This window comes from Neoarius graeffei, chromosome 5 (assembly GCF_027579695.1).
Source record: "Neoarius graeffei isolate fNeoGra1 chromosome 5, fNeoGra1.pri, whole genome shotgun sequence".
NCBI lineage: Eukaryota > Metazoa > Chordata > Actinopteri > Siluriformes > Ariidae > Neoarius > Neoarius graeffei.
In genome coordinates, this window is record NC_083573.1 from 109,791,249 (window position 1) to 109,818,742 (window position 27,494).

Below are 27,494 nucleotides of genomic sequence, written 5' to 3' on the forward strand. Positions count from 1 at the left end.
GCACCGCCTCTGGCGGTCAGGAGAAACGAAATAGAACGAGTCGTTTCATTTAAATTTTATTTTTTTGCCTAAAATGGAGTAAATCACAGCCTACAAAAACTTGTTGTCCGACCTGCGGAAGCATATTGAGGTGTATAAAAGTTTTATTCCAAGAGAAAGCTTACCCAAAGTCACCCATGTTTCAGTTTTCTGAAAGGAATAACGATTGGTTTCGTTTAAAATGTTTGCTCCGTTTGCCTAAAACGAAGCACGTCATAGCCGACAAAAACTTGCTGTCTGACCTGCAAAAGGATATTAAGGAATGTAAACGTTTTATTCCAAGAAAAAGCTTATCATAAAGTTGTCTGTGCTTTTAGAGCTAGCGATAACGTTGCAATATTTATGCAGTCTGCTTATTCAATGACTTTCTATGGATTTTCCCGCCAAGTTGCCATAGTCTCGTCCACAGCTAGCATTAACATGTAGCTTGTTAACTTGGACACTGTTAGTTAGCATGTAAAAATTGAGTTATGCTGACATGAATAACGTTAACTTATCTGAAGTGCTTTCAGAAATATGTTTTAGCATAATCTTGTACAAGTAAACAGAATGTCCAAATCTTTCTTTTCTCGTAATGTTAGCGACCCAATATGATTTTGAGTTTGAAAAGAGTTTGCTAGCGTCAGGTGGAGCTTCACTGACGAGCCAGCTTATTGTTAAATCACCATGATTCCACAGGCAGATTCATATGTGCATGAATACATACACTTACTCATGTGTATACACACACACACACACACACACACACACACACACACACACACACACGACATGTGAGATGGACAGTGTTTTACTCGTCAGTCACAACAAATTGTTGGAATTTTTTGTTTTGATGTCAGATGATGGTGTTGCACTTTTTTGTCTTGCTGAAAGCAGTGTTGCTGTTGGGCAGTTATTAAGCTCGAGGTGTGGATCTGGGTTTTAATCAGGTTGGATTGTCATTTTTATTTTCTGAGGAAGCTGCAGTTACAGCTATTCCACTGTCTTCCTGATTAATGTATACATATATGTGTGCACACGCTGCCAGAGCTGGGTCAGAACACGACCATGCTGCTTTGTGGGGTGGGGAGGAGCGTTACGATTAATAAATAAATGACGATGGCTCTTTTTCAGTTCAGTTGTGTTTCATTTTGTAACATTCTACCAGGTGTTTATTCTACAGGTTCTACAAGTTGGTCAGTAAATCCAGTCGGTTGTTTCAGAGGCATTAGGTTTTGTATGCGCAATAATACAACAATATGTTGACAGAAAATGCATTTTAAATATTTAAGTATTTTTAAAATCAAGTACTTCAGTTCTTTAACTGAAGTAAAAATTTGACTGTACAACTTTCACTTGCATTGGAGTAACATTTGACCAGTGGGATCTGTACTTTGACTTGAGTAATGAACTTGGGTTCTTTGTCCACCTCTGAATTGTGGAGATCTTTCCCAGAATTAGATGTGGGCTTTGAGTGGATCAGAAATCCATTTGGAGACAGAAAACACAATGAGCACGTCAGTTCCAAGCTATCACCAAGAGAGATTGATGGTCTTGTGGACATCGCATCAGATGGGACGCTGAAGATGACATTTAAAGAGAAATGCTTGACAGGCTTTTGGGTCCACATCCAACCTGAATCTCCTGAGCTGGCTGACTCTGCTCTGAAACTGTTAATGCCATTTTCAACCACATACAACTGGGAAGTTGGATTTTCCACTCTGGTTGGACTGAAAACAAAGCAGCGCAACCGGATCAATGTGGCCCCCAATATAAGATTAAAACTGTCCAGTTTGGAGCCAGACATTGCTTCACTGATGGATCAGAATAAGCAGCACCATTCTTCCCATTAAGATAAGGACAACAATGAGTGAGATGATACTATTTGCAAAACTCTCATTTCATTAGTGTGTAATTTGTAATATACTGTTGAAGTCATCTCATTGTTTTTTGTTTGGGATAATTAGGGGGTTCGGTGGTCCGCGAGATTTTTTTATTAATAAAGTGGTCCTTGGTTTGAAAAAGTTTGAGAAACACTGAACTAAACTGATGTGTGTTGTTTAAAGTGTAATGTTTTATTCTATAAGAAACTGAAATGTGTCCATGAGAATCAGATTTACTTTCTACGTTAATTCCATCTCATCAGTCAATAAAAATTAAACTTGTGAATTGTAATTCTAGCTGTTTCGATCTTGTGTGTCCACCTCTATCCGTCCCTTTCCCTTTCTTGTAGTTAAATCCATTGTCTCATATGAGCTGAGACACGTGGATCTGTCCAAGTACAAACACACAGTCTCTTTATTTTATATTTTTATTCTGACATCAGAACCTTGTGTTCAGGGAGACGCTTTATTTCACTACTGATGGAACACACTGCATTTATCCATCAGATATTCACAGATTTCATCATTTCTCTTCCAGTCTGTGGGGGTGTGATCTGACAGAGGAAAGCTGTAGAGTTCTGTCCTCAGTTCTCAGCTCAAACTCCTCCAGACTGAGAGAACTGAACCTGAGTTACAGTAACCTGCAGGATTCAGGAGTGAAGCTGCTCTCTGCTGGACTGGAGAATCCACACTGTACACTGGAGATACTGAGGTACACACACACAGTCTCTCTCTCTCTCTCTCTGTCTGTCATTTGGTTTGGTTAATTTCACATTGAACTGATTTTTGCACAGTGTCTTGCAAAAGTATTCATTCACACACGTGAACACACCACCTGTACTCAGGTCCACTCCAAACCCCCAGAAATCAGAGGTGTGTGTGTGTGTGAGCAGAGAATGATACACACCAACTGTTTTACTGTCTGTTTGAAACTCAACACACAACTTTGTGTTTAGTTCAAATAATTACATCATATTTTTCCCAAAATCTTGACCTCCAGCAGTAAAACAACCCCAAAAAGAAGTGTCCATCAAACCCCACCCTGACAAACTCCTGACCAATCAGAGAACTCCCTCATGGACAGTGTCTTGCAAAAGTATTCATCCCCCTTAGAGTTTGTCCTGTTTTGTTGCATCACAAGCTGGAATTAAAATGGAGTTTTGGAGGGTTAGCACCATTTGATTTACACAACATGCCGACCACTTTAAAGCTGAAAATGGTTGTTTTATTGTGACATAAACAATTAATACAATGACCCCCCCCCCCCCCCCCCCCCCAAAAAAAAAAAACAAAAAAAAACAACCAGAAGTCTGGAGTGGGCATAGGTATTCAACCCCCAAAGTCAGTACCTTGTCGAGCCACCTTTTGCTGCAATTCCAGCTGCAAGTCTCTTCGGGAATGTCTTGATTAGCTTAGCACAGGGGTTCTCAACCTTTTCTGCTTCGAGGCCCACCTATTCATACTTGTACCGAGTCGGGGCTCATTAAAACAGATCCCCAATTATTTTGGCTCATCTATTCTATTAGAATCTAATAATCTCCTGTAAAGTGTTGTTAATGGGATGCGACATCACTCCCTGTTACAGATGGGAGCCCAGGAATTAAATAAATCAGATAAAAACTGTTTTTAATTGTAGGTGTTGTATTTAAAACTGTATGGATGTGACAGAGCAGGGTTTCCCGCAGAAAATCAGGTCGTCAAGGTGGGACCAAGGGGGAGGGGGCGTCGCCTGGGGGGCAGTGGCGGCGGCGACAGTCGAGCCGGGGGGGGGGTTGGGCGGGCGGTGTCCTGTTTGGGCGACGTTGGCGAGAAATCTGGATCACAGGGCCAACAACTTGTTTAAAGGAATACTCCAGAGTGAAATGCTTTCTAGGTCTATTTTCGCATTATTGGGAGTGCATACGTTGAGTTGCTACCACAATCACATCAATTGGTTGTGTTTCGAGAAAATCCGTTTTTTGTGATTTCAACCGGAAAATGCTAACACGGCAGTGGCCGGGGCATGTCTTTTTGCCGATACAAAACGCTAGTTTTAAAACCATTGCAAAGCTCAAAACAACATGACAGTTCTGTGGAAGTGAGTAGAGGGTTCCTACAAACAAAACGAAGTGTCCCTGGCTCTGTAAGTGCACTGACAGTGTGTGTAGAAGAGTAAATTCAAAGCCAGTGACCTTACCTGAAGTCGGTCTTCCTCAGACGCCATCTTCAGTGGACAGTCCGTAAAAGTCGAGTGCCGAGTGCAGCGGGATGGAAATGCATTAGCGGGATGGGCTCTGCACTCGGCACTCGACTTTTACGGACTGTCCACTGAAGATGGCATCTGAGGAAGACCAACTTCAGGTAAGGTCACTGGCTTTTTATTTACTCTTCTACACACACTGTCAGTGCACTTACAGAGCCAGGGACACTTCGTTTTGTTTGTAGGAACCCTCTACTCACTTCCACAGAACTGTTTTGTTGTTTTGAGCTTTGCAATGATTTTAAAACTAGCGTTTTGTATTGGCAAAAAGACATGCCCCGGCCACTGCCGTGTTAGCGCTTTCCGGTTGAAATCACAAAAAAAACGGATTTTCTCAAAACACAACCAATTGATGTGATTGTGGTAGCAACTCAACGTATGCACTCCCAATAATGCGAAAATAGACCTAAAAAGCATTTCACTCTGGAGTATTCCTTTAAGGGCAACAGCCTTCTTTTATTTACTGAACTCTTTTTTTTTTTTTTTTTTTTTTTTTTTATAAATAAACAGTTAAAGTGCAATAACACAATAACAAGATAACATACAATCAAAGTGCAATAACAAAATAAACAATAACTAGACTGCATTTCCGCAGAGAAAATGCAAAGTGTGCTTGCTGAGCTGCAGCAGAACAGCTAAAAGCTAGCATGCCAACATGCTAATGCCAACATGCTAACAGCTAGCATGCTAACAGTTAGCATGCCAACATGCTAATAGATAACATGCTACCAGCTAGCATTCTAACATGCCAATGATTAACATGCTATTTGTTAAAATTCTAACACTTTAAGGCTATGTTGACAGTTATCATGCTAACAGGCTAACATGCTAATGGCTAGTATGTTAACTTTTAGAATGCTAACATGCTGAGGGTGACATGCTAACAGCTAACATTTTAACAGTTAGCATGCTAACATGCTCAGGCGAACTCGCTAACAGCAAACATGCGAACTCTGCATGCTACCATGCTAATCCTAACATGTTAACAGCTCTCATGATAACATGCTAATGGTGAACATGCTAACAACTCGCAAGCTAACAGCAGGCATGATATCGTAATGGGTAATATGCTAACAGCTAGCATAGTGACACTTGAATGCTTATATGCTAATTGCTATCGTGTGCATGTAAGTATTCCTAATAAAGTGGCCATTGAGTTGAAGCTGATTTGCTGTCAAAGTCTCAAATGAGCAGATCCTTGCCAAATGCATCATCACCTATGGGGGAAGGGAGGAATGACTCAGTCAAGCTTCCATTGATTAGTGGCAAAATGGAGAAAAACTGGACGGATGAAAGGCGAGACAAAGGCGAGTGCGGGTCAGAACCGATATTATGTGTGTGATGGTGATTTGGCCTGAGGTGCCATATGAAGTTTGGTGGATGTGTGGTGAAGTGTTACTGAGCAAAACTCTATTCATTTGAATGGGGCCAAAAATCAATGCAAGCCTATGGAGGAAAAAGGGATGAGCAAAAAGAAAGGAAAAATATGAGTGCGGGTCAGAACCGATTGCATGTATGTGTCGGGGGAGTTGGCCTGAAGTATCACATGAGGTTTGGTGCATCTGCGATGGAGCGTGTCTGAGTAGGACGATTCGATTCATGAGCCCTATTCATTCTCTATGGGAAAAACCAAAAGAAAAACGACAAGAACAAGAGAACGGGCACGTTGATCCAAAAGCTGTATACAAGCACACTACACCACTTCGGGCCAGACGTCTCAGAGTTGGAACGGTGTCTCTATCTTGAACGCCCTAGGAGGAGTAGTGGATCCAACAAACATGTCGGAATAAGGCAGAATAAGTAAACTTAAGAACAATCGTGTGCTTTACCTTTGCTTGAGCAAGCACACTAACACGATAACAACATGCAATCACACAACATGTGCAAGTATTCTAGTGTGATACAACTTCACATACAGGTGATAGATGGCGCAGTAACATATTTAACCAGCAGATGCCGCTATTCGGCCTCATTGCGATGCGGCCGTATTTTAATTGTCTATGCATGCGTGGATGCGGCAGATTTTTTTTTTTCCGGGGGGACGTAGTCAAGGCGGGGGGCAGTTGTTGTCAAGGCGGCCGCCCTAACTATAAAGCGCTGCGGGAAACCCTGCAGAAGCCAAACCATGCATGCAGTTCATTCTCAGCCAAAAGGGATTAATGATCCAAAAGTGGAGTCTGGTCCATTAACACAGGAACTTATTGCCATGTTTGTGTTCAGCAAAAAAGCAATTTATTCAACCCAAGAATTGGATATAGAAACCACAGTGTTCGTACAGGTCCTTAAAGTCCATAAAAGTCCTAAAAAAATGAATTTGTAAAATTAAGTACTTAATTATCCATAAAATTGATGAAAATATGTTAAAGTCAATAAAAGTCCTTAAAAATCAGGGGTTTTTTTCGTCTGCCTTCTAATAACACATTTTTAATTTCTGAAAACGCTGTTCCTGCTGCCCCAATTCGCGCAAACGACCCTGTTTCACAGGCGAACTGCACTAGTGGTCAGGGCCTGAACAAAGTGTATAGTGGCGACCCCTGGTGTCTGCTTTTGAGAATAGCCCGGAACCACGTGGCGCTGTTCGGGATCAGTCCCGAACAGGGTCACGTGACTACTTCGTATCAGCTCGGTCGCCCACCATTGATGCGTATTAATGGAAACATGGATTAACAAAACATAGCAAGGGGGGGTTCTGGGCCACCCTGTGTCAATTTAATACTTTTAGTTTCAATTGTTCCTGAACAAAATGAAAATCTTGTGAAAAAAATTTTACTCTAAATGGAATGTTCTTTATATTTTTTGTTTTTAGCCACTAACCATTTCCTCACCCACCGTTGAGGTTTTCTTAAAATCGTTTTAAATATCAGACATATCAGGAATTGCTGCACTTGTTGCAAGATTTGGTCAAGAAAAGTCCTTTTAAGAGTCATAAAGAAAACAAGCAGACAAAGTGTGGGAAAACAAGCAAGTGATTGTTACAATAGGCAATTTCACACCAGTGATATTCAGTTTTGGTCACTGGGTCCTTAAAAAAAAATGAAAATTGGTCCGTAAAAGTCATTAAAAAAGAAGCCTGAAAAACTGTGGGAACCCTGAACCACTCAGTGGGATTCGATCCTTACACACGAACAAAGAAGGAATTTTCTTGTGAAACAAAAGTTTACTCGCTAAATTTGACATTAGGAGAATAAATTTTGATCCTCTTGTAGCCGTAACTAAATACAAAGACAATAGTTAAGCATAATATTAATGAACTTAATGTGAAGATAATCAACAGAGAATCAACAGATTTTAAGGATTTTTTTAAAGATTGTGTATATTTTTAATCTTTTCTATTTGTAATGGTTTGTATCTGTGCACGACCCCACCAGCTCTGCTGATCAATTTATCGTCTTTATATAAAGTCATTCGTTCATTCATTCATTATGAGTTGGAAAATTATCCATCCGTTGAGTTCCCCGACATTCCAGACTCCCTGGTGCTGCAGACATCGTTCTACACAGACACACAAATGAAAACCTGGAAGAGGATGGAGGAGAACAACTTTTTATTTGTGGCTGGGTTAAAGATCTGGGCATCAGGACACTACAAGATAAATCCTGTATTGTTTTTGCCCAAATAAGGAGAAATTTCTGGGCTTTTTGTCCGTGTCTTTGCGATGGTTGCGAAGACGCTACAAGTTTTAATATCGAGTGTAAACAAATGACAGCCGCTCGATTCTCAAACCTCCCTGCTCTTCTCTTCCAGCAGGCATCACAGATCCATATAATTTACCCACAAACATATTTATTTATTCTGTTCTCTCTCTCTCTCTCTCTCTCTCTCTCTCTCTCTCTCTCTCTCTGTGTATGCGAGTTAAATGTAGAGTAGTAATGTGACAAAAATAAAGGCTTCTTAATTTACCCACAAATGTATTTATTCTACTTGAAAAGTGCACGGCAAACCAGCTACTGAATTTGGGACACGACGACATCCTGAACTATTTAGTAGTTGGCTTTAAACTTGAGGAAAAAAATTCACAGCCCACTAGCTGGCGTTTCACGGTCCACTAATGGGCTGCAGCCCAGTGATTGAGAAACACTGGCTTAGCACATCTAGCCACTGGGATTTTTGCCCATTCCTCAAGGCAAAACTGCTCCAACTCCTTCAGGTTAGATGGGTTGTGTTGGTGTACAGCAATCTTCAAGTTATGCCACAGATTCTCAGTTGGATTGAAGTCTGGGCTTTGATTAGGCCATTCCAAGACATTTAAATGTTTCCCTTTAATCAAATCCAGTGTAGCATTAGCAGTATGTTTAGGGTCATTGTCCTGCTGGAATGTGAACCTTCGTCCCAGTCTCAAACCTCTGGCCGACTCGAACAGGTTTTCCTCCAGAATTGCCCTGTATTTAGTGCCATCCATCTTTCCTTCAGTCCTGACCAGCTTTCCTGTCCCTGCAGATGAAAAACATCCCCACAGCATGATGCTGCCACCACCATGCTTTATTGTAGGAATGGTGTTCTCAGGATGTTGGGTTTGCACCACACATGACATTTCCCATGATGGCCAAAAAGATCAGTTTTAGTCTCATTTGACCGGAGAATCTTCCATGTGTTTGGGGAGTCTGTTGGGCAAACTCCAAATGGGTTTTCTTCAGCAATGGCTTTTTTTCTGGCCACTCTTCCATAAAGCCCCGCCCACTCTGTGGAGTGTACGGCTTAAAGTGGTCCAATGGACACATACTCCCATCTCCACTGTGGATCTTTGCAGCTCCTTCAGTGTTATCATTGGTGTCTTTATCGCATCTCTGATTAATGTCCTCCTTGACCGGTCTGTGAATTTTGGTGGGCGGGGCCTTCCCTTGTCAGGTTTGTAGTGGTGCCATATTCTTTCCATTTTCCTATAATGGATTTAATGGGGCCGGCAAGGGCCTTTCTGTATGGAGTTTGCATGTTCTCCCCGTGTCCGCGTGGGTTTACTCCGGGTGCTCCGGTTTCCCCCACAGTCCAAAGACATGCAGGTTAGGATAATTGGTGGCTCTAAATTGACCGTAGGTCACGACTTGTCCAGGGTGAACCCCACCTCTCACCCATAGTCAGCTGGGATAGGCTCCAGCTCGCCTGCAACCCTGTAGGACAGGATAAGCGGCTACAGATAATGGATGGATGGATGGATTTAATGAAGCTCTCTGGGATATTCAAAGTTGCGGATATTTTTTATCAAACAACCCTGATCTATACTTCTCCACAACTTTGTCTCTGACCTGTTTGGAGGCTTCTTAGTTTTCAAGTTGCTTGCTTAGTCGTGTTGCAGAGTCAGGGTCCTTCCAGAACAGGTTGCTTGATAGAGATATCATGTAACTTTGATTGCACACAGCTGGATCTTAATCAACTAATTATGTGACTTATGAAGTGAATTGGTTGGACCAGCTTTTATTTAGGGGTTTCATATGAAAGGGAGTGAATACTTATGCACACTCCAGATTTCTGTTTTTTCATCTGAATTATTGTTTGTGTCAAATAAAAAAAAATGTACCTTTAAAGTGGTCGGCATGTTGTGTAAATCAAATGGTGCTAACCCTCCAAAACTCCACTTTAATTCCAGCTTTTAATGCAACAAAACAGGACAAACACCAAGGGGGATGAATACTTTTGCAAGACACTGTCCATGAGGGAGTTCTCTGATTGGTCAGGAGTTTGTGAGGGTGGGGTTTGATGGACACTTCTTATTGGGGTTGTTTTACTGCTGGAGGTCAAGATTTTGGGAAAAATATGATGTAATTATTTGAACTGAACACAAAGTTGTATGTTGAGTTTCAAACAGACAGTAAAACAGTTGGTGTGTATCATTCTCTGCTCACACACACACCTCTGATTTCTGGGGGTTTGGAGTGGACCTGAGTACAGGTGGTGTGTTCACGTGTGTGAATGAATACTTTTGCAAGACACTGTGCAAAAATCAGTTCAATGTGAAATGAACCAAACCAAATGACAGAGTACTGTGTGTGTGAGAGAGAGAGAGTTCTGTGTGTGTGAGAGAGAGAGAGTAGTGTGTGTGTGTGTGTGTGTGTGTGTGTGTGTGTGTGTGTGTGTGTGTGAGAGAGAGTTGTGTGTGTGTGTGTGTGAGAGAGAGAGTAGTGTGTGTGTGTGTGTGTGTGTGTGAGAGAGAGAGTAGTGTGTGTGTGTGAGAGAGAGAGTAGTGTGTGTGTGTGAGAGAGAGAGTAGTGTGTGTGTGTGTGTGTGTGTGTGTGTGTGAGAGAGAGTAGTGTGTGTGTGTGTGAGAGTAGTGTGTGTGTGTGAGAGAGAGAGAGAGTAGTGTGTGTGTGTGAGAGAGAGTAGTGTGTGTGAGAGAGAGAGTTGTGTGTGTGAGAGAGTAGTGTGTGTGAGAGAAAGAGAGTAGTGTGTGTGAGAGAAAGAGAGTAGTGTGTGTGTGTGAGAGAGTGTAGTGTGTGTGTGAGAGAGTGTAGTGTGTGTGTGAGAGAGTGTAGTGTGTGTGTGTGAGAGAGTGTAGTGTGTGTGTGAGAGAGAGTGTAGTGTGTGTGTGAGAGAGAGAGTAGTGTGTGTGTGTGAGAGAGAGAGTAGTGTGTGTGAGAGAGAGTAGTGTGTGTGTGTGAGAGTAGTGTGTGTGAGAGAGTAGTGTGTGTGAGAGAGTAGTGTGTGTGAGAGAGAGAGTAGTGTGTGTGAGAGAGAGAGTAGTGTGTGTGTGAGAGAGAGAGTAGTGTGTGTGTGAGAGAGAGAGTAGTGTGTGTGTGAGAGAGAGAGTAGTGTGTGTGTGTGAGAGAAAGAGAGTAGTGTGTGTGAGAGAGAGAGTAGTGTGTGTGAGAGAAAGAGTAGTGTGTGTGTGTGAGAGAGTGTAGTGTGTGTGTGAGAGAGAGAGTAGTGTGTGAGAGAGAGTAGTGTGTGAGAGAGAGTAGTGTGTGTGTGAGAGAGAGAGTAGTGTGTGTGTGTGAGAGAGAGTAGTGTGTGTGTGTGAGAGAGAGAGTAGTGTGTGTGTGTGTGTGTGAGAGAGTAGTGTGTGTGTGTGTGTGTGTGTGTGTGTGTGTGTGTGTGTGTGTGTGTGTGTGTGTGAGAAAGAGAGAGAGTAGTGTGTGTGTGAGAGAGAGAGAGTTGTGTGTGTGTGTGTGAGAGAGAGAGTAGTGTGTGTGTGAGAGAGAGAGTAGTGTGTGTGTGAGAGAGAGTGTGTGTGAGAGAGAGAGTAGTGTGTGTGTGTGTGTGTGTGTGTGTGTGTGTGTGTGAGAGAGAGAGAGTAGTGTGTGTGTGTGTGTGTGTGTGTGAGAGAGTAGTGTGTGTGTTTAGTTTGTAGAAACTTGAACACAGATCAGAGTGGAGTGTTTGTCGGCTGCTCGCTCTCACACGTGTGTGTTCTGTCCATGAGCTAATGGTGTGATAATAAATTGTAGCTGAGAGATTGTGGAGTGCAGAAAGACGTCGCTGCTCCTGTAAATGTGCTGATGTGGCGTCCTGTCCTCTGATTTCTGTGTGTGAGAGAAACACACTCGCATTTCTGTTCCATGCTAAAGTTTAGCTGGATTATGGCTGTGTTCGTGTGTTTGAGATCAGTGTTCTGATATTTCATCATTTCTCTTCCAGTCTGTGTGGGTGTAATCTGACAGAGGAAAGCTGTAGAGTTCTGTCCTCAGTTCTCAGCTCAAACTCCTCCAGACTGAGAGAACTGAACCTGAGAGACAATAACCTGCAGGATTCAGGAGTGAAGCTGCTCTCTGCTGGACTGGAGAATCCACACTGTACACTGGAGACACTGAGGTACACACACACACACACACACACACACACACACACACACACACACACACACACACACACACAGAGTAAGTGTACTGTGTATAAAGATTGTGTGTTGTGTAGTAAAGCTGAGTGATTTGTGCTGTAACTGTGAGATGTTTCTCTCTACAGGTTGTGTAAATGCAGTATTACAGGTGAAGGTTGTGCTGCTCTGGTTTCAGCTCTGAGGTCAAATCCCTCATCACACCTGAGAGAACTGCATCTGAACCGCAATAATCCAGGAAAATCAGGAGAGAAGCTGCTCTCTGATCTACTGAAGGATCCACACTGTACACTGGAGACACTACAGTGAGTTACTGACTGTCTCTACACACACACACACACACACACACACACACACGCGCACACAGTTCTCTCTCTCTCTCTCTCACTCACACACACACACACACACACATTACTCTCTCTCTCTCTCTCTCTATCACACACACACAGTACTCTCTCTCTATCACACACACACAGTACTCTCTCTCTCTCTCTCTCTCTCTCTCTCTCTCTCTCTCTCTCTCTCTCTCTGTCATTTGGTTTGGTTAATTTCACATTGAACTGATTTTTGTAGTGTCTTGCAAAAGTATTCATTCACACACGTGAACACACCACCTGTACTCAGGTCCACTCCAAACCCCCAGAAATCGGGGGGGGGGGGGGGGGGGGGGTGAGCAGAGAATGATACACACCAACTGTTTTACTGTCTGTTTGAAACTCAACACACAACTTTGTGTTCAGTTCAAATAATTACATCATATTTTTCCCAAAATCTTGACCTCCAGCAGTAAAACAACCTCAATAAGAAGTGTCCATCAAACCCCACCCTGACAAACTCCTGACCAATCAGAGAACACCCTCATGGACAGTGTCTTGCAAAAGTATTCACCCCCTTGGAGTTTGTCCTGTTTTGTCGCATTACGAGCTGGAATTAAAATGGATGTTTGGAGGGTTAGCACCATTTGATGTACACAACATGCCGACCACTTTAAAGCTGAAAATTGCTGTTTTATTGTGACACAAACAATTAATACGATGACACCCCCCCCCCCCCCCCCCAAAAAAAAAAAAACAGAAGTCTGGAGTGGGCATAGGTATTCAACCCCCAAAGTCAGTACCTTGTAGAGCCACCTTTTGCTGCAATTCCAGCTGCAAGTCTCTTCGGGAATGTCTCGATTAGCTTAGCACAGGGGTTCTCAACCTTTTCTGCTTCGAGGCCCACCTATTCATACTTGTACCGAGTCGGGGCCCATTAAAACAGATCCCCAATTGTGCCACAGATTCTCAATTGGATTGAGGTCTGGGCTTTGATTAGACCATTCCAAGACATTTAAATGTTTCCCTTTAAATCACTCCAGTGTAGCTTTAGCAGTATGTTTAGGGTCATTGTCCTGCTGGAACGTGAACCTTCGTCCCAGTCTCAAACCTCTGGACGACTCGAACAGAGATCTTTCCTTCAGTCCTGACTAGCTTTCCTGTCCTTGCGGATGAAAATCATCCCCACAGCATGATGCTGCCACCACCATGCTTCACTGTCGGAATGATGTTCTCAGGGTGATGGGTTTGCGTCACACATGGCATTTCCCATGATGGCCACAAAGTTCTGTTTTAGTCTCATTTGACCAGAGAATCTTCCATGTGTTTGGGGAGTCTGCCACATGCTGTTGGGCAAACTCCAAACGTGTTTTCTTCAGCAATGGCTTTTTTCTGGCTGCTCTTCCCTAAAGCCCCGCCCACTCTCTGGAGTGCACAGCTTAAAGTGGTCCTATGAACAGATACTCCCATCTCCACTGTGGATCTTTGCAGCTCCTTCAGTGTTATCATTGGTGTCTTTGTACTGCGTGTGTGTGTGAGAGAGAGATCTTGTGTCTCCACCTCTATCTGTCCCTTTCCCTTTCTTCTAGTTAAATCCATCATCTCATATGAGCTGAGACACGTGGATCTGTCCAAGTACAAACACACAGTCTCTTTATTTTATATTTTTATTCTGACATCAGAACCTTGTGTTCAGGGAGACACTTTATTTCACGACTGATGGAACACACTGCATTTATCCATCAGATATTCACAGATTTCATCATTTCTCTTCCAGTCTGTGGGGGTGTAAACTGACAGAGGAAAGCTGTAGAGTTCTGTCCTCAGTTCTCAGCTCAAACTCCTCCAGACTGAGAGAACTGAACCTGAGTTACAATAACCTGCAGGATTCAGGAGTGAAGCTGCTCTCTGCTGGACTGGAGAATCCACACTGTACACTGGAGACACTGAGGTACACACACACACACACACACACACACACACACACACACACACACACACACACACACAGAGTAAGTGTACTGTGTATAAAGATTGTGTGTGTTGTGTAGTAAAGCTGAGTGATTTATGCTGTGACTGTGAGATGTTTCTCTCTACAGGTTGTCTGGCTGCAGGATTACAGGTGAAGGTTGTGCTGCTCTGGTTTCAGCTCTGAGGTCAAATCCCTCATCACACCTGAGAGAACTGGATCTGAACTGCAATAAACCAGGAGAATCAGGAGTGAAGCTGCTCTCTGATCTACTGAAGGATCCACACTGTACACTGGAGAAACTACAGTGAGTTACTGACTGTCTCTACACACACACACACACACACACACACACACACACACACACACACACACACACCCAGTACACTCTCTCTCTCTCTCTCACACACACACACACACACACACACACACACACACACACACACACACACACACAGTAAGAGTGATTTGGTGGTTTGATGTCTCTTTATCCACTCCAGAGGAGATTCTGTATCTGAATGGGTTGGTACAGTAATAAATAAAAACACTGTTGTGTGGTTGGTGTTCTCTCTCTGAAAAGAGTGGAAGAGAGCCTGCCCCTGATGGCTGTATCAGGCAACAGTGTTTCACTGAGAAAGAATGGATCCCCTCCCCTTTCATTTACACACACTTTGAGATCATTTATGGTTTTGTATTTTGTAAACTTGAATCTGTGCTTTGTGTGTTCTGCGACATATTTTTCTTGTCATGAACCTGATGACTGATTCTGATAAAAACATGTTCAAATCTGATTGTTCTGCCCTTTTCTCCTTCTTTCCAGATTTAGATTTTCATCCTGATCTGATCTGAGTCTCACACACAGAGGATGATGAGGATAAACCCTTACAGTACAAAGTGATTTGAAAATCATCATCATTTAGTGATAATCAGATGTGTACAACATGTCAGCACTTCCACTTCTCTAGTTGTTTGTAAAAATACGCCAGCTGAGATAAATAAACTTTAATGAACTCAACAATCATAAATATTTTCTTATTCATATCTTTTACAGCAAAACAGAAACTGTTAATGCACATCGAACATCATTTAATAGTTTTGTATGTACAGTATGCTTCTGTTTTTCCATTTACATGCAGCAGAAGGTCACATTTATGTTTAAAACACATCATAAATATCTTATAGTATCAGTTCACTGCAGTAATTTGATCATTGCACAAAGTTACACACTGTTTATAACTGCGTAAAGTAAATTATTTTCCTCCTGGAGTTGTTAAATTTCAGATGAGAGGTTTAATTTGGTTGACTCTGTACATAACTAATGTTTTAATCAATTTTTAAATGCTGTGTTTATAAAAATGCAGATGATTATCAATTCTGTATTGAAATGTTAGAAATATTTGTGTGAAGACACTTCATTGTGTATATGTACTGTGTGTGTGTCAATACACATCGATATACTGATTATTGATCAACATGTTATTTTCTCGAAGCATCTTTGAGACACTGATGGTTTAAAATTACATTGAAATGAATAATTTGCTGTAAATCGCTGTTTCACATTGTAGACTATTATACTCCCATTTAATATTCCGTTATAAGCATAATAGCTTTAGGTGTTATATAAAAATGCAGATGATTATCAATTCTGTATTGAAATGTTAGAAATATTTGTGTGAAGACACTTCATTGTGTATCTGTACTGTGTGTGTGTCAATACACATCGATATACTGATTATTGATCAACATGTTATTTTCTCGAAGCATCTTTGAGACACTGATGGTTTAAAATTACATTGAAATGAATAATTTGCTGTAAATCGCTGTTTCACATTGTAGACTATTATACTCCCATTTAATATTGCGTTATAAGCATAATAGCTTTGGGTGACCACAGGAGGGGAACAGAACAGATCCTGGAGATGGAACTGATCCCCATCAACCCTGTGACACATAATACAGCTCCATCTAGTGGCTCTTCCTGATATGACACTGTGTTGTGGTGTTTTCCAGTTTCTCTCATTCGGATACACACTGTAACGGAATGAATTCACCAAATAACTGATTCATTCTGCTCAAATCTCTGAACCACACAATATTCCTTCACAACAATAAACACATTCTTATTGTTCAGCACAGTTTGCAGTTACACTGCATTCATTTTGCAAACTTCTATACACACTTCTCAACCCACTATGTACTTCTCATTGTCTCGTTTTTCCTAAACACTGGCGTTACCAATCAGAACTCAGTGTGTTGATGGATGAAACCACATCTCACCTGTGAAAACCACTCAGTTTTCTTCATCACCTGGGGAGAGATGGTTCACAACAGCACGCTCAAGTGTCATTGATAGGAAGGGAGAAGAGAAGCCGAGTGGTAGTTCTGGATGACAGCGGGGTCTAGGGCGGGTTTTTCAGCAGTGGGGTGATGTGGGTTTGTTTGAAGCTGGAGGGAAACTATCCGGAGGACAAGGAGGAGTTGATAAATGGGAGGATGTCAGGAGTGATAGTCTGGAGGGGAGATGAGGGGATGTGATCAAGAGCACAGGTGGTAGGACGGTGAGAGAGCAGGAGCTGGGTGACATCAGCTGTGGAAAGAGGGGAAAAAGCAGAGAGCAGGAGGGAAGGGACAGGGATGGGAGAGGAGGGGGAGGCAGTCTGAAACTGAAAATGACTAAACTGGACTAAGAACAGAATATAATCCACCCAGCTAACATTTATTTAATTAAATACATCAGAAAAGCGTCATCATAAACCTTCATCACTGAAAACATTGAATATTTTAGATGTTTTATCTCCTAAAACCAGATGCAGATTTACACACGAGTAAATGATGAATCTTATAGCAATAATGGATATATTTCATATTAATAAATGTAAATATTTAGGTAAAATGCCATGTTTTATTTATTTGAAAAGGGAGATTGTCAGCCCTGTGATGACCTGGCGACTTGTCCAGGGTGTACCCCGCCTTTCGCCCGTAGTCAGCTGGGATAGGCTCCAGCTTGCCTGCGACCCTGTAGAACAGGATAAAGTGGCTACAGATAATGAGATGAGATTACTTCACAGCACATGACACTGACTCAATAAAAACTAAATTAAAACTACAGAGTTCTGTATTTTATTTAAAGGTCTCATTGCATCGTTTTTTCATTAATTGTGCGGTGTTCTCGAGTATGAATGAATGCCCTGTGAGCCGGTTTTGGTGAAAAAAATGCTGTGGTTCTCCTGTTTCAGGCTGTTCTAGTTTGGTGGAGGAGTGGGTGGCGGGAGAACGACAGGATTTCAGCTCTTACTCATTAATATTCATGACATGTAAACGTGTTCCCTCTGATTTGCTAACAGCAATCAGTAAACGTGTTACTTCTGATTGGCTAACAGCACTGTGACGCTACCTCCAGTGGGTCAGAACAAGCAGATGTGGGTGTCTGTAAAAACTGTTTTGATTGGCTATTATGGTCTCGACATTGATGTTTTGACCAATAACAATGTAGATAACATGAATTTTACATCACATTCAATGAGATTAAATGAGACTAAAGATGGCGACTTACAAATAATGTGTAAACATCGTTGGAGTTAATAAAGTTTGAACAGCATGAAGGAACATACCCCAACCCCCCGAAATTAATAAAAAAAAAATTCTCAACGGATTTGGCATAATATAAAAAGGTCGTTTTTTACTCAGAAAAAGCGGAAATCCGCCAAAAAGCGGAAAACTCTCATCCTTGCCGAGCTTGTGACCATGACATGCATGCTAACGTGGAGAATATGAACATTCTATTTTGGAACAAAACCCTTCGAACAAAAAGTTCATGTTTTACTTACAGCTTGTGAGCTGGTGGTCGATCGTCTTGACGGTACAGATCCAGGTATTAAAAACAACCTCGAATTAAAACCACTATTGAAGGCACCGAAGTTTGAAAAGTCACTGTGGTTGAAATGATCAGAACACAGTACTAACGTTGCATTATACTTCACTGGTGGTGTTCCAAAGATAAATTCCAACCATTTCTTCTTCAGCTCTTCTATCTTGAGCAAGAAATGCAACGTTGATGTGTTACTGCCACAAATAACACAGGCACAAACTTGTTCAGACATGTTTTCAACTTGCTGTTAGCAGTGTTGGGGAGTAACGGATTACATGTACCGGCGTAACGTAATCAGAGTACAAATCATGAGTAACTGTAATCCGTTACAGTTACTGTTTTAATAAGTGGTAATCGGATTACAGTTACTTTGTTGAAATAAATGGATAACACGGCAGTACTTCCCTTTTCACATTTTAGGCTATAGAGGGCTACCGCATGACATCACTGCGCCGCTGGAAAAACAGTGATAGCCGCGGCTGCCGAAAACCCAAACAGAAATAGAACGCAAGCAAGAGCAGTTAACGTTGGCAGCGTCAGTCAGTCACAATCACACAATGGAAGAGGAGCCCAAACCAACCCACCATGAGGAGCAAGAGCAGAGCCACCTCACGGGCAAGAACGCGTTTTTCTCCTGGAAATTAAGGTACCACTTTATATTTAAAGGACACAAAGATGAGCGGAATCTGGCCATGCAGTGTAAACTCTGCCTGCCAGCAACCAAGCTGCTGTCCACATCCAGAGACTCTACATCTAACCTGAGCAAACATCTAACAGTAAGTTTTAAAAATCAAACATTAGCCTACTGCAACTAGATTGTTTTAGTTGTGTGTATCTGGTAATGTAGGTTGTGTGCCACTTCAGGAACATAATAGTAGCCTATTTGCGTGATTTTAACATTAGCATAAAGGCTACTCCATCAAGCAAATCTTGCTAGCTGGCGTTAGCAAACAATCATCCGTTTTTGTCATGTGCTTGCTTTTTATGAAACCAAACTAGGTGGGTCTTATCGAGTATTAGGCCAAAAAAAAAAAAAATAGTGTGTTTCCGGTAACATGAAATACTTAAATAAGGTCGGTAGGTAGGAAAGTTTTTTTTTTCTTAATTTTTTTTTATTTTGTTCAAAAAAATTAACACAAGTAAACATCTTACAAAATAGTATTTTGGCACAGAATCCTTTATACCACACATCATAATAAAATAAGTGTTTTAAATCTTTAAACGAATAAAAAAAATATCACGAGAGTTCGAGTTATGATCTACGGAAGCGATATTTCATGATATTTTCATGTAATAATGTGAAAACACCTTATCAAGAAATAACATGAAAATAACGTCCTAGGCTAGGCTACTTCCATTAAAAGCAGACGGCCTAGCCTAGCCTACTGTAGAACTTGGGTCGAGCAAAAACACCGAGCAAAAACATGGCTGAATCCTGAATGACTCCTATTTGTATAAATAGGGGACTACATAGGCAGCAAAATGTAGTGTTTTTCCCTGCCATGGAAGTGCACTTGTATACTGAAAAGGAAGCAATTTGCATTACAGCCTTGAATGAGGATTCAAAATGGCAGCTCGGCTCAGTTTTCCTTCCTCCTTCAGTATACAAGTGTGCTTCCATGTTTATGCAGGAGGGCTGGTAGAAGTGGCGAAACATTTTACTTTTTATCGTTTCTTTCACAACTTGAATGCGTTGAAACAAAAAATTATGACAAACTAACGCCGCTTACACTAAAATATCGTGGGAAATTTGTAATAAAAACTTTACGGTCGGCAATTTCGACGCAGAAATTCTCGATCGGTCGGGTTACCGGAAACACACTATTTTTTTTATTTGGCCTTAGTAATATAACAGGACTTAGCTACGTTCAAACATTATGTTGCCTTGTGGAACCAAAATTCTGATGGACGCCGCTTTAGTCCTCTCATATTTAGTCCTTTCATATTCAACTAGCAAGTTGTCCCGATATGCTACTAGCCTATAATGTCACGAGTGGTAATTTTGGAATATTGCACTCATTTAGTACAGGTCTGCCCTTGTTGAATCTACTTGTTGTTGATAATGATGATGATGATGATAATGTTCTTTAAAGAGATTGACAAAACGATTCTCTAGCCTTTGTGTAGGCTATTTGTGGTTAACATTAGCAAATAACATACATGGTATGGTTTATGGTATGTGGTTAACATTAGCTAGCAATATACTTTTAGTTTAGATATAGAATTATTTCCCTTGTGTGTATTTGGAATTACAGTGTTGGTTAATGTAGTACACTCCAAGTATGTTAATTTGTTCTGAAAGGAATGCCAACTGGACATGATTAAAGGCAGCTGTGATCTCATATAGAAAGCATGTCACTACAGCAGAGGAAGAAGTGCAACGGTACCTTCAGGATCCAGATAAGACATTGGCCTCATTAAAAACATACCCAACAATCAGAGCTCTCTTCTTAAAGTATAATACCACTCTGCCATCAAGTGCTCCTGTTGAACGGCTGTTTAGCCATGGAGGACTTGTTTTCAGCCCTCACCGAAACCGCATGACAGACAAGCACTTTGAACAGGTGCTCTTGCTGCGCTACAACCACCTTTACTGGACTCTAGACTAAGCGAGACAGATTTAAGTAGGTTGCTGAAAAGCAAGCTGAAAATATTGCGGTTTTGCTAACAGATAAAAGGAAAATATATGTCATATTTGTTTAAAATGTACATCTGGTGACGAGGTTTGTGGCAAACAGCGTTTTTGTCAGTGTCACAAAGTTTGACGGACATTTAGTCCTTTGAAATTATTGGTGGATGAATACGACTGACTGTAATTCAAATATTTCACTTTTGATAATTGTTTTATAAAAGCTATTTTTTTGTCCTTATAGGGAAAGGGAAATTGAAAATCCATGTTTTATTACTTTTTTTATTGCTACTTTATTTTAACTCTAGTCATAGTGATAGAAAGTGTTGGTAACCATAGCTGTAAATACTTTTCAATGGCATTTGTTTGCCTAATTTCAGTACAAAGTACCACCACTGCAGTTTTGGAAATAAAAATGTGGAAAAGGGCATTTTTGTCATTGTCACATCAAGTTTAATAGGATGTTTAATAGGATATTTAATAAGCTCAGTTTAGTCATTAAAAGAATACTGACAGTAAATGGAAAAATAAGTTTCATTTTTGATAATTGTTTTATAAAAACACTTTATGTCTATCTAATACTCTTCCACTTTCAAGTGTTGGAACTAAAGAAGTCGTTAAGGAAAAATTGGGCTTTTTTATTGTCTTTCAACAAATGAAACATATAATAAACCTTTTGTTGCACACCCCACATTTTGTAAATGCACAAAACAATATCACTACTGGTGGGTATAAATAGATTCCTGAGGGTCTAAGGTTTCAAACAGTACATGTTTGCCATATATATTTTGATGGAAATTCTAAAACATTGAAAAAATTATCCGCCACCTCCACCATCCCCTCCCGTAACATACTCTCTTCTGCAAACAAATGGCATACAGTAAATGCAGATTCTAAAGAATTAGGAGGAATGAGCAGATACGCAGCAGTGAAATGCAGAATTGGAGTGACCAGTGTGGAAGGAGGAAGGGGAAGATCATCTTTAAACAAAGTTCAGTAGGGTGACTGCTGTGGAGAAAAAGCTCTTTCTGTATCTGGTGGTTTTGGTGGATAGGCTCCTGAAGCGTCTCTTGGAGGGAAGGATCTAGAAGAGTCTCTTTGCCAGATGAGAGGAGTCTTTGAGAATGCTGCACACTCTGTGCAGGCATCCCTTCTTCGGCCTCCTCAAAAGAAGTGAAGTGCCTCTAATGTGTTGGGCAGTTTTCAACACATTCATGTAGTCTTTAAAAAGATGGTAATGTCAAGTAATCCAAAGTAATCAGATTACGTTACTCACCTTAAGTAACCTAATGGATTACGGTACAAATTACATTTTGGAGCATGGAAGCTGTAATTTGTAGGGGATTACATTTTAAAAGTAACCTTCCCAACACTGGCTGTTAGGTCCTCTTCATTAGCTACTGACGAGATGGGCACTGCTATCTCTCCTCGCGCTGAAATCTGAACTTTCTTGTGTATAGTGACAATAAAGGTATTCTATTCTATTCTATTCTATTCTATTCTATTCTATTCTATTCTATGTAGGTATTTTCTTATTAATTTTTCAACATATCTGAGGTAAATGTTAACATTGTAGGTAATTCTGTGTCATTTCCACTGTCACTGTGTTAGCAGTTTGATGTTAAGTGTCGTTACAGTGTAATCTAAGTATTTTCGTAATAATTTTTCAATACATCTGAGGTGAATGTTGACGTTCTGGATGACACTATGTCATTTCCACTGTCACTGTGTTAGCAGTTTGATGTGAAGTGTAATTACAGTGTAATTTAAGTATTTTCGTAATAATTTTTCAACACATCTGAGGTAAATGTTGACGTTCTGGATTACTCCATGTCATTTCCACTGTCACTGTGTTAGCAGTTTGATGTTAAGTGTAATTACAGTGTAATTTAAGTATTTTCGTAATAATTTTTCAACACATCTGAGGTAAATGTTGACGTTCTGGATGACTCTGTGTCATTTCCACTGTCACTGGGTGAGCAGTTTGATGCTAAACTTTATTACAGTGTAATGTAGGTATTTTCTTCGTAATTTTTCAACATATCTGAGGTGAATGTTAACATTGTTGGTAATTCTGTGTCATTTCCACTGTCACTGTGTTAGCAGTTTGATGTTAAGTGTAATTACAGTGTAATTTAAGTATTTTCGTAATATTTTTTCAACACGTCTGAGGTAAATGTTGACGTTCGGGATGACTCTGTGTCATTTCCACGGTCACTGTGTTAGTAGTTTGATGCTAAATGTTATTACAGTGTAATATAGGTATTTTCATATTAATTTTTCAACAGATCTGAGGTAAATGTTAACATTGTAGATAATTCTGTCATGTCCACTGTCACTGTGTTAGCAGTTTGATGTTAAGTGTAATTACAGTGTAATTTAAGCATTTTCGTAATAATTTTTCAACATATCTGAGGTAAATGTTGACGTTCGGGATGACTCTGTGTCATTTCCACTGTCACTGTGTTAGCAGTTTGATGCTAAATGTTATTACAGTGTAATGTAGGTATTTTCTTATTAATTTTTCAACATATCTGAGGTAAATGTTAACGTTGTAGGTAATTCTGTGTCATTTCCACTCTCACTGTGTTAGCAGTTTGATGTTAAGTGTAATTACAGTGTAATTTAATTATTTTCGTAATAATTTTTCAACACATCTGAGGTAAATGTTGACATTCTGGATGACTCTATGTCATTTCCACTGTCACTGTGTTAGCACTTTGATGCTAAATGTTATTACAGTGTAATGTAGGTATTTTCTTATTAATTTTTCAACATATCTGAGGTAAATGTTAACATTGTCGGTAATTCTGTGTCATTTCCACTGTCACTGTGTTAGCAGTTTGATGTTAAGTGTAATTAAAGTGTAATTTAAGTATTTTCGTAATAATTTTTCAACACATCTGAGGTAAATGTTGACGTTCTGGATGACTCTAAGTCATTTCCACTGTCACTGTGTTAGCAGTTTGATGCTAAATGTTATTACAGTGTAATGTTGGTATTTTCTTATTAATTTTTCAACATATGAGGTAAATGTTAACATTGTAGGTAATTCTGTGTCATTTCCACTGTCACTGTGTTAGCAGTTTGATGTTAAGTGTAATTACAGTGTAATTTAAGTATTTTCGTAATAATTTTTCAATACATCTGAGGTAAATGTTGACGTTCTGGATGAGTCTGTCATTTCCACTGTCACTGTGTTAGCAGTTTGATGTTAAGTGTAATTACAGTGTAATTTAAGTATTTTCGTAATAATTTTTCAACGCATCTGAGGTAAATGCTGACGTTCTGGATGATTCTATGTCATTTCCACTGTCACTGTGTTAGCAGTTTGATGCTAAATGTTATTACAGTGTAATGTAGGTATTTTCTTATTAGTTTTTCAACATATCTGAGGTAAATGTTAACATTATAGGTAATTCTGTGTCATTTCCACTGTCACTGTGTTAGCAGTTTGATGTTAAGTGTAATTACAGTGTAATTTAAGTATTTTCATAATAATTTTTCAACACATCTGAGGGAAATGTTGACGTTTTGGATGACTCTATGTCATTTCCACTGTCACTGTGTTAGCAGTTTGATGTTAAGTGTCGTTACAGTGTAATTTAAGTATTTTCGTAATAATTTTTCAACACGTCTGAGGTAAATGTTGACGTTCTGGATGACTCTATGTCATTTCCACTGTCACTGTGTTAGCAGTTTGATGTTAAGTGTAATTACAGTGTAATTTAAGTATTTTCGTAATAATTTTTCAACACATCTGAGGTGAATGTTGACGTTCTGGATGACACTATGTCATTTCCACTGTCACTGTGTTAGCAGTTTGATGTTAAGTGTAATTACAGTGTTATTTAAGTATTTTCGTAATAATTTTTCAACACATCTGAGGTAAATGTGGACGTTCTGGATTACTCTATGTCATTTCCACTGTCACTCTGTTAGCAGTTTGATGTTAAGTGTAATTAAAGTGTAATTTAAGTATTTTCGTCATAATTTTTCAACACATCTGAGGTAAATGTTGACGTTCTGGATGACTCTGTGTCATTTCCACTGTCACTGTGTTAGCAGTTTGATGCTAAACGTTATTACAGTGTAATGTAGGTATTTTCTTCTTAATTTTTCAACATATCTGATGTAAATGTTAACATTGTAGGTAATTCTGTGTCATTTCCACTGTCACTGTGTTAGCAGTTTGATGCTAAATGTTATTACAGTGTAATGTAGGTATTTTCTTATTAATTTTTCAACATATCTGAGGTAAATGTTAACATTGTAGGTAATTCTGTGTCATTTCCACTGTCACTGTGTTAGCAGTTTGATGTTAAGTGTAATTGCAGTGTAATTTAAGTATTTTCGTAATAATTTTTCAACACATCTGAGGTAAATGTTGACGTTCTGGATGACTCTAAGTCATTTCCACTGTCACTGTGTTAGCAGTTTGATGCTAAATGTTATTAGAGTGTAATGTTGGTATTTTCTTATTAATTTTTCAACATATGAGGTAAATGTTAACATTGTAGGTAATTCTGTGTCATTTCCACTGTCACTGTGTTAGCAGTTTGATGTTAAGTGTAATTACAGTGTAATTTAAGTATTTTCGTAATAATTTTTCAATACATCTGAGGTAAATGTTGACGTTCTGGATGAGTCTGTCATTTCCACTGTCACTGTGTTAGCAGTTTGATGTTAAGTGTAATTACAGTGTAATTTAAGTATTTTCATAATAATTTTTCAACACATCTGAGGTACATGTTGATGTTCGGGATGACTGTCATTTCGACTGTCACTGTGTTAGCAGTTTGATGCTAAATGTTATTACAGTGTAATGTAGGTATTTTCTTATTCATTTTTCAACATATCTGAGGTAAATGTTAACATTGTAGGTAATTCTGTGTCATTTCCACTGTCACTGTGTTAGCAGTTTGATGTTAAGTGTAATTACAGTGTAATTTAAGTATTTTCGTAATAATTTTTCAATACATCAGAGGTAAATGTTGACGTTCTGGATGAGTCTGTCATTTCCACTGTCACTGTGTTAGCAGTTTGATGTTAAGTGTAATTACAGTGTAATTTAAGTATTTTCGTAATAATTTTTCAACGCATCTGAGGTAAATGCTGACGTTCTGGATGATTCTATGTCATTTCCACTGTCACTGTGTTAGCAGTTTGATGCTAAATGTTATTACAGTGTAATGTAGGTATTTTCTTATTAGTTTTTCAACATATCTGAGGTAAATGTTAACATTATAGGTAATTCTGTGTCATTTCCACTGTCACTGTGTTAGCAGTTTGATGTTAAGTGTAATTACAGTGTAATTTAAGTATTTTCGTAATAATTTTTCAACACATCTGAGGGAAATGTTGACGTTTTGGATGACTCTATGTCATTTCCACTGTCACTGTGTTAGCAGTTTGATGTTAAGTGTCGTTACAGTGTAATTTAAGTATTTTCGTAATAATTTTTCAACACGTCTGAGGTAAATGTTGACGTTCTGGATGACTCTATGTCATTTCCACTGTCACTGTGTTAGCAGTTTGATGTTAAGTGTAATTACAGTGTTATTTAAGTATTTTCGTCATAATTTTTCAACACATCTGAGGTAAATGTTGACGTTCTGGATTACTCTATGTCATTTCCACTGTCACTGTGTTAGCAGTTTGATGTTAAGTGTAATTAAAGTGTAATTTAAGTATTTTCGTCATAATTTTTCAACACATCTGAGGTAAATGTTGACGTTCTGGATGACTCTGTGTCATTTCCACTGTCACTGTGTTAGCAGTTTGATGCTAAACGTTATTACAGTGTAATGTAGGTATTTTCTTCTTAATTTTTCAACATATCTGATGTAAATGTTAACATTGTAGGTAATTCTGTGTCATTTCCACTGTCACTGTGTTAGCAGTTTGATGGTAAGTGTAATTACAGTGTAATTTAAGAATTTTCGTAATAATTTTTCAATACATCTGAGGTAAATGTTGACGTTCTGGATGAGTCTGTCATTTCCACTGTCACTGTGTTAGCAGTTTGATGTTAAGTGTAATTACAGTGTAATTTAAGTATTTTCATAATAATTTTTCAACACATCTGAGGTACATGTTGATGTTCGGGATGACTGTCATTTCGACTGTCACTGTGTTAGCAGTTTGATGCTAAATGTTATTACAGTGTAATGTAGGTATTTTCTTATTCATTTTTCAACATATCTGAGGTAAATGTTAACATTGTAGGTAATTCTGTGTCATTTCCACTGTCACTGTGTTAGCAGTTTGATGTTAAGTGTAATTACAGTGTAATTTAAGTATTTTCGTAATAATTTTTCAATACATCTGAGGTAAATGTTGACGTTCTGGATGAGTCTGTCATTTCCACTGTCACTGTGTTAGCAGTTTGATGTTAAGTGTAATTACAGTGTAATTTAAGTATTTTCGTAATAATTTTTCAACGCATCTGAGGTAAATGCTGACGTTCTGGATGATTCTATGTCATTTCCACTGTCACTGTGTTAGCAGTTTGATGCTAAATGTTATTACAGTGTAATGTAGGTATTTTCTTATTAGTTTTTCAACATATCTGAGGTAAATGTTAACATTATAGGTAATTCTGTGTCATTTCCACTGTCACTGTGTTAGCAGTTTGATGTTAAGTGTAATTACAGTGTAATTTAAGTATTTTCATAATAATTTTTCAACACATCTGAGGGAAATGTTGACGTTTTGGATGACTCTATGTCATTTCCACTGTCACTGTGTTAGCAGTTTGATGTTAAGTGTCGTTACAGTGTAATTTAAGTATTTTCGTAATAATTTTTCAA

General features: G+C 39.4%; 1 protein-coding gene across 5 annotated transcripts in view; it reads left to right on the forward strand.

Moving 5' to 3' along the window:
• The window catches only part of LOC132887231 (NACHT, LRR and PYD domains-containing protein 12-like), a 53,830-nt gene extending 38,183 nt beyond the window's left edge, over window positions 1-15,647 (forward strand). For 2 of the 5 annotated variants that reach the window (XM_060922737.1, XM_060922739.1), the window contains 5 exons: window positions 2,440-2,613; window positions 11,707-11,880; window positions 13,994-14,167; window positions 14,316-14,492; window positions 15,006-15,647. In XM_060922737.1, the coding sequence (XP_060778720.1) occupies window positions 2,440-2,613; window positions 11,707-11,880; window positions 13,994-14,167; window positions 14,316-14,492; window positions 15,006-15,024 (718 nt within the window). In that variant the 3' untranslated portion in view covers window positions 15,025-15,647. Of the gene's footprint in view, window positions 1-2,439; window positions 2,614-11,706; window positions 11,881-12,030; window positions 12,208-13,993; window positions 14,168-14,315; window positions 14,493-15,005 lie in introns of all 5 variants that reach the window. The other 3 variants (XM_060922735.1, XM_060922736.1, XM_060922738.1) reach the window with 3 other exon arrangements.
• The last annotated feature ends 11,847 nt before the right edge of the window (window positions 15,648-27,494 follow it).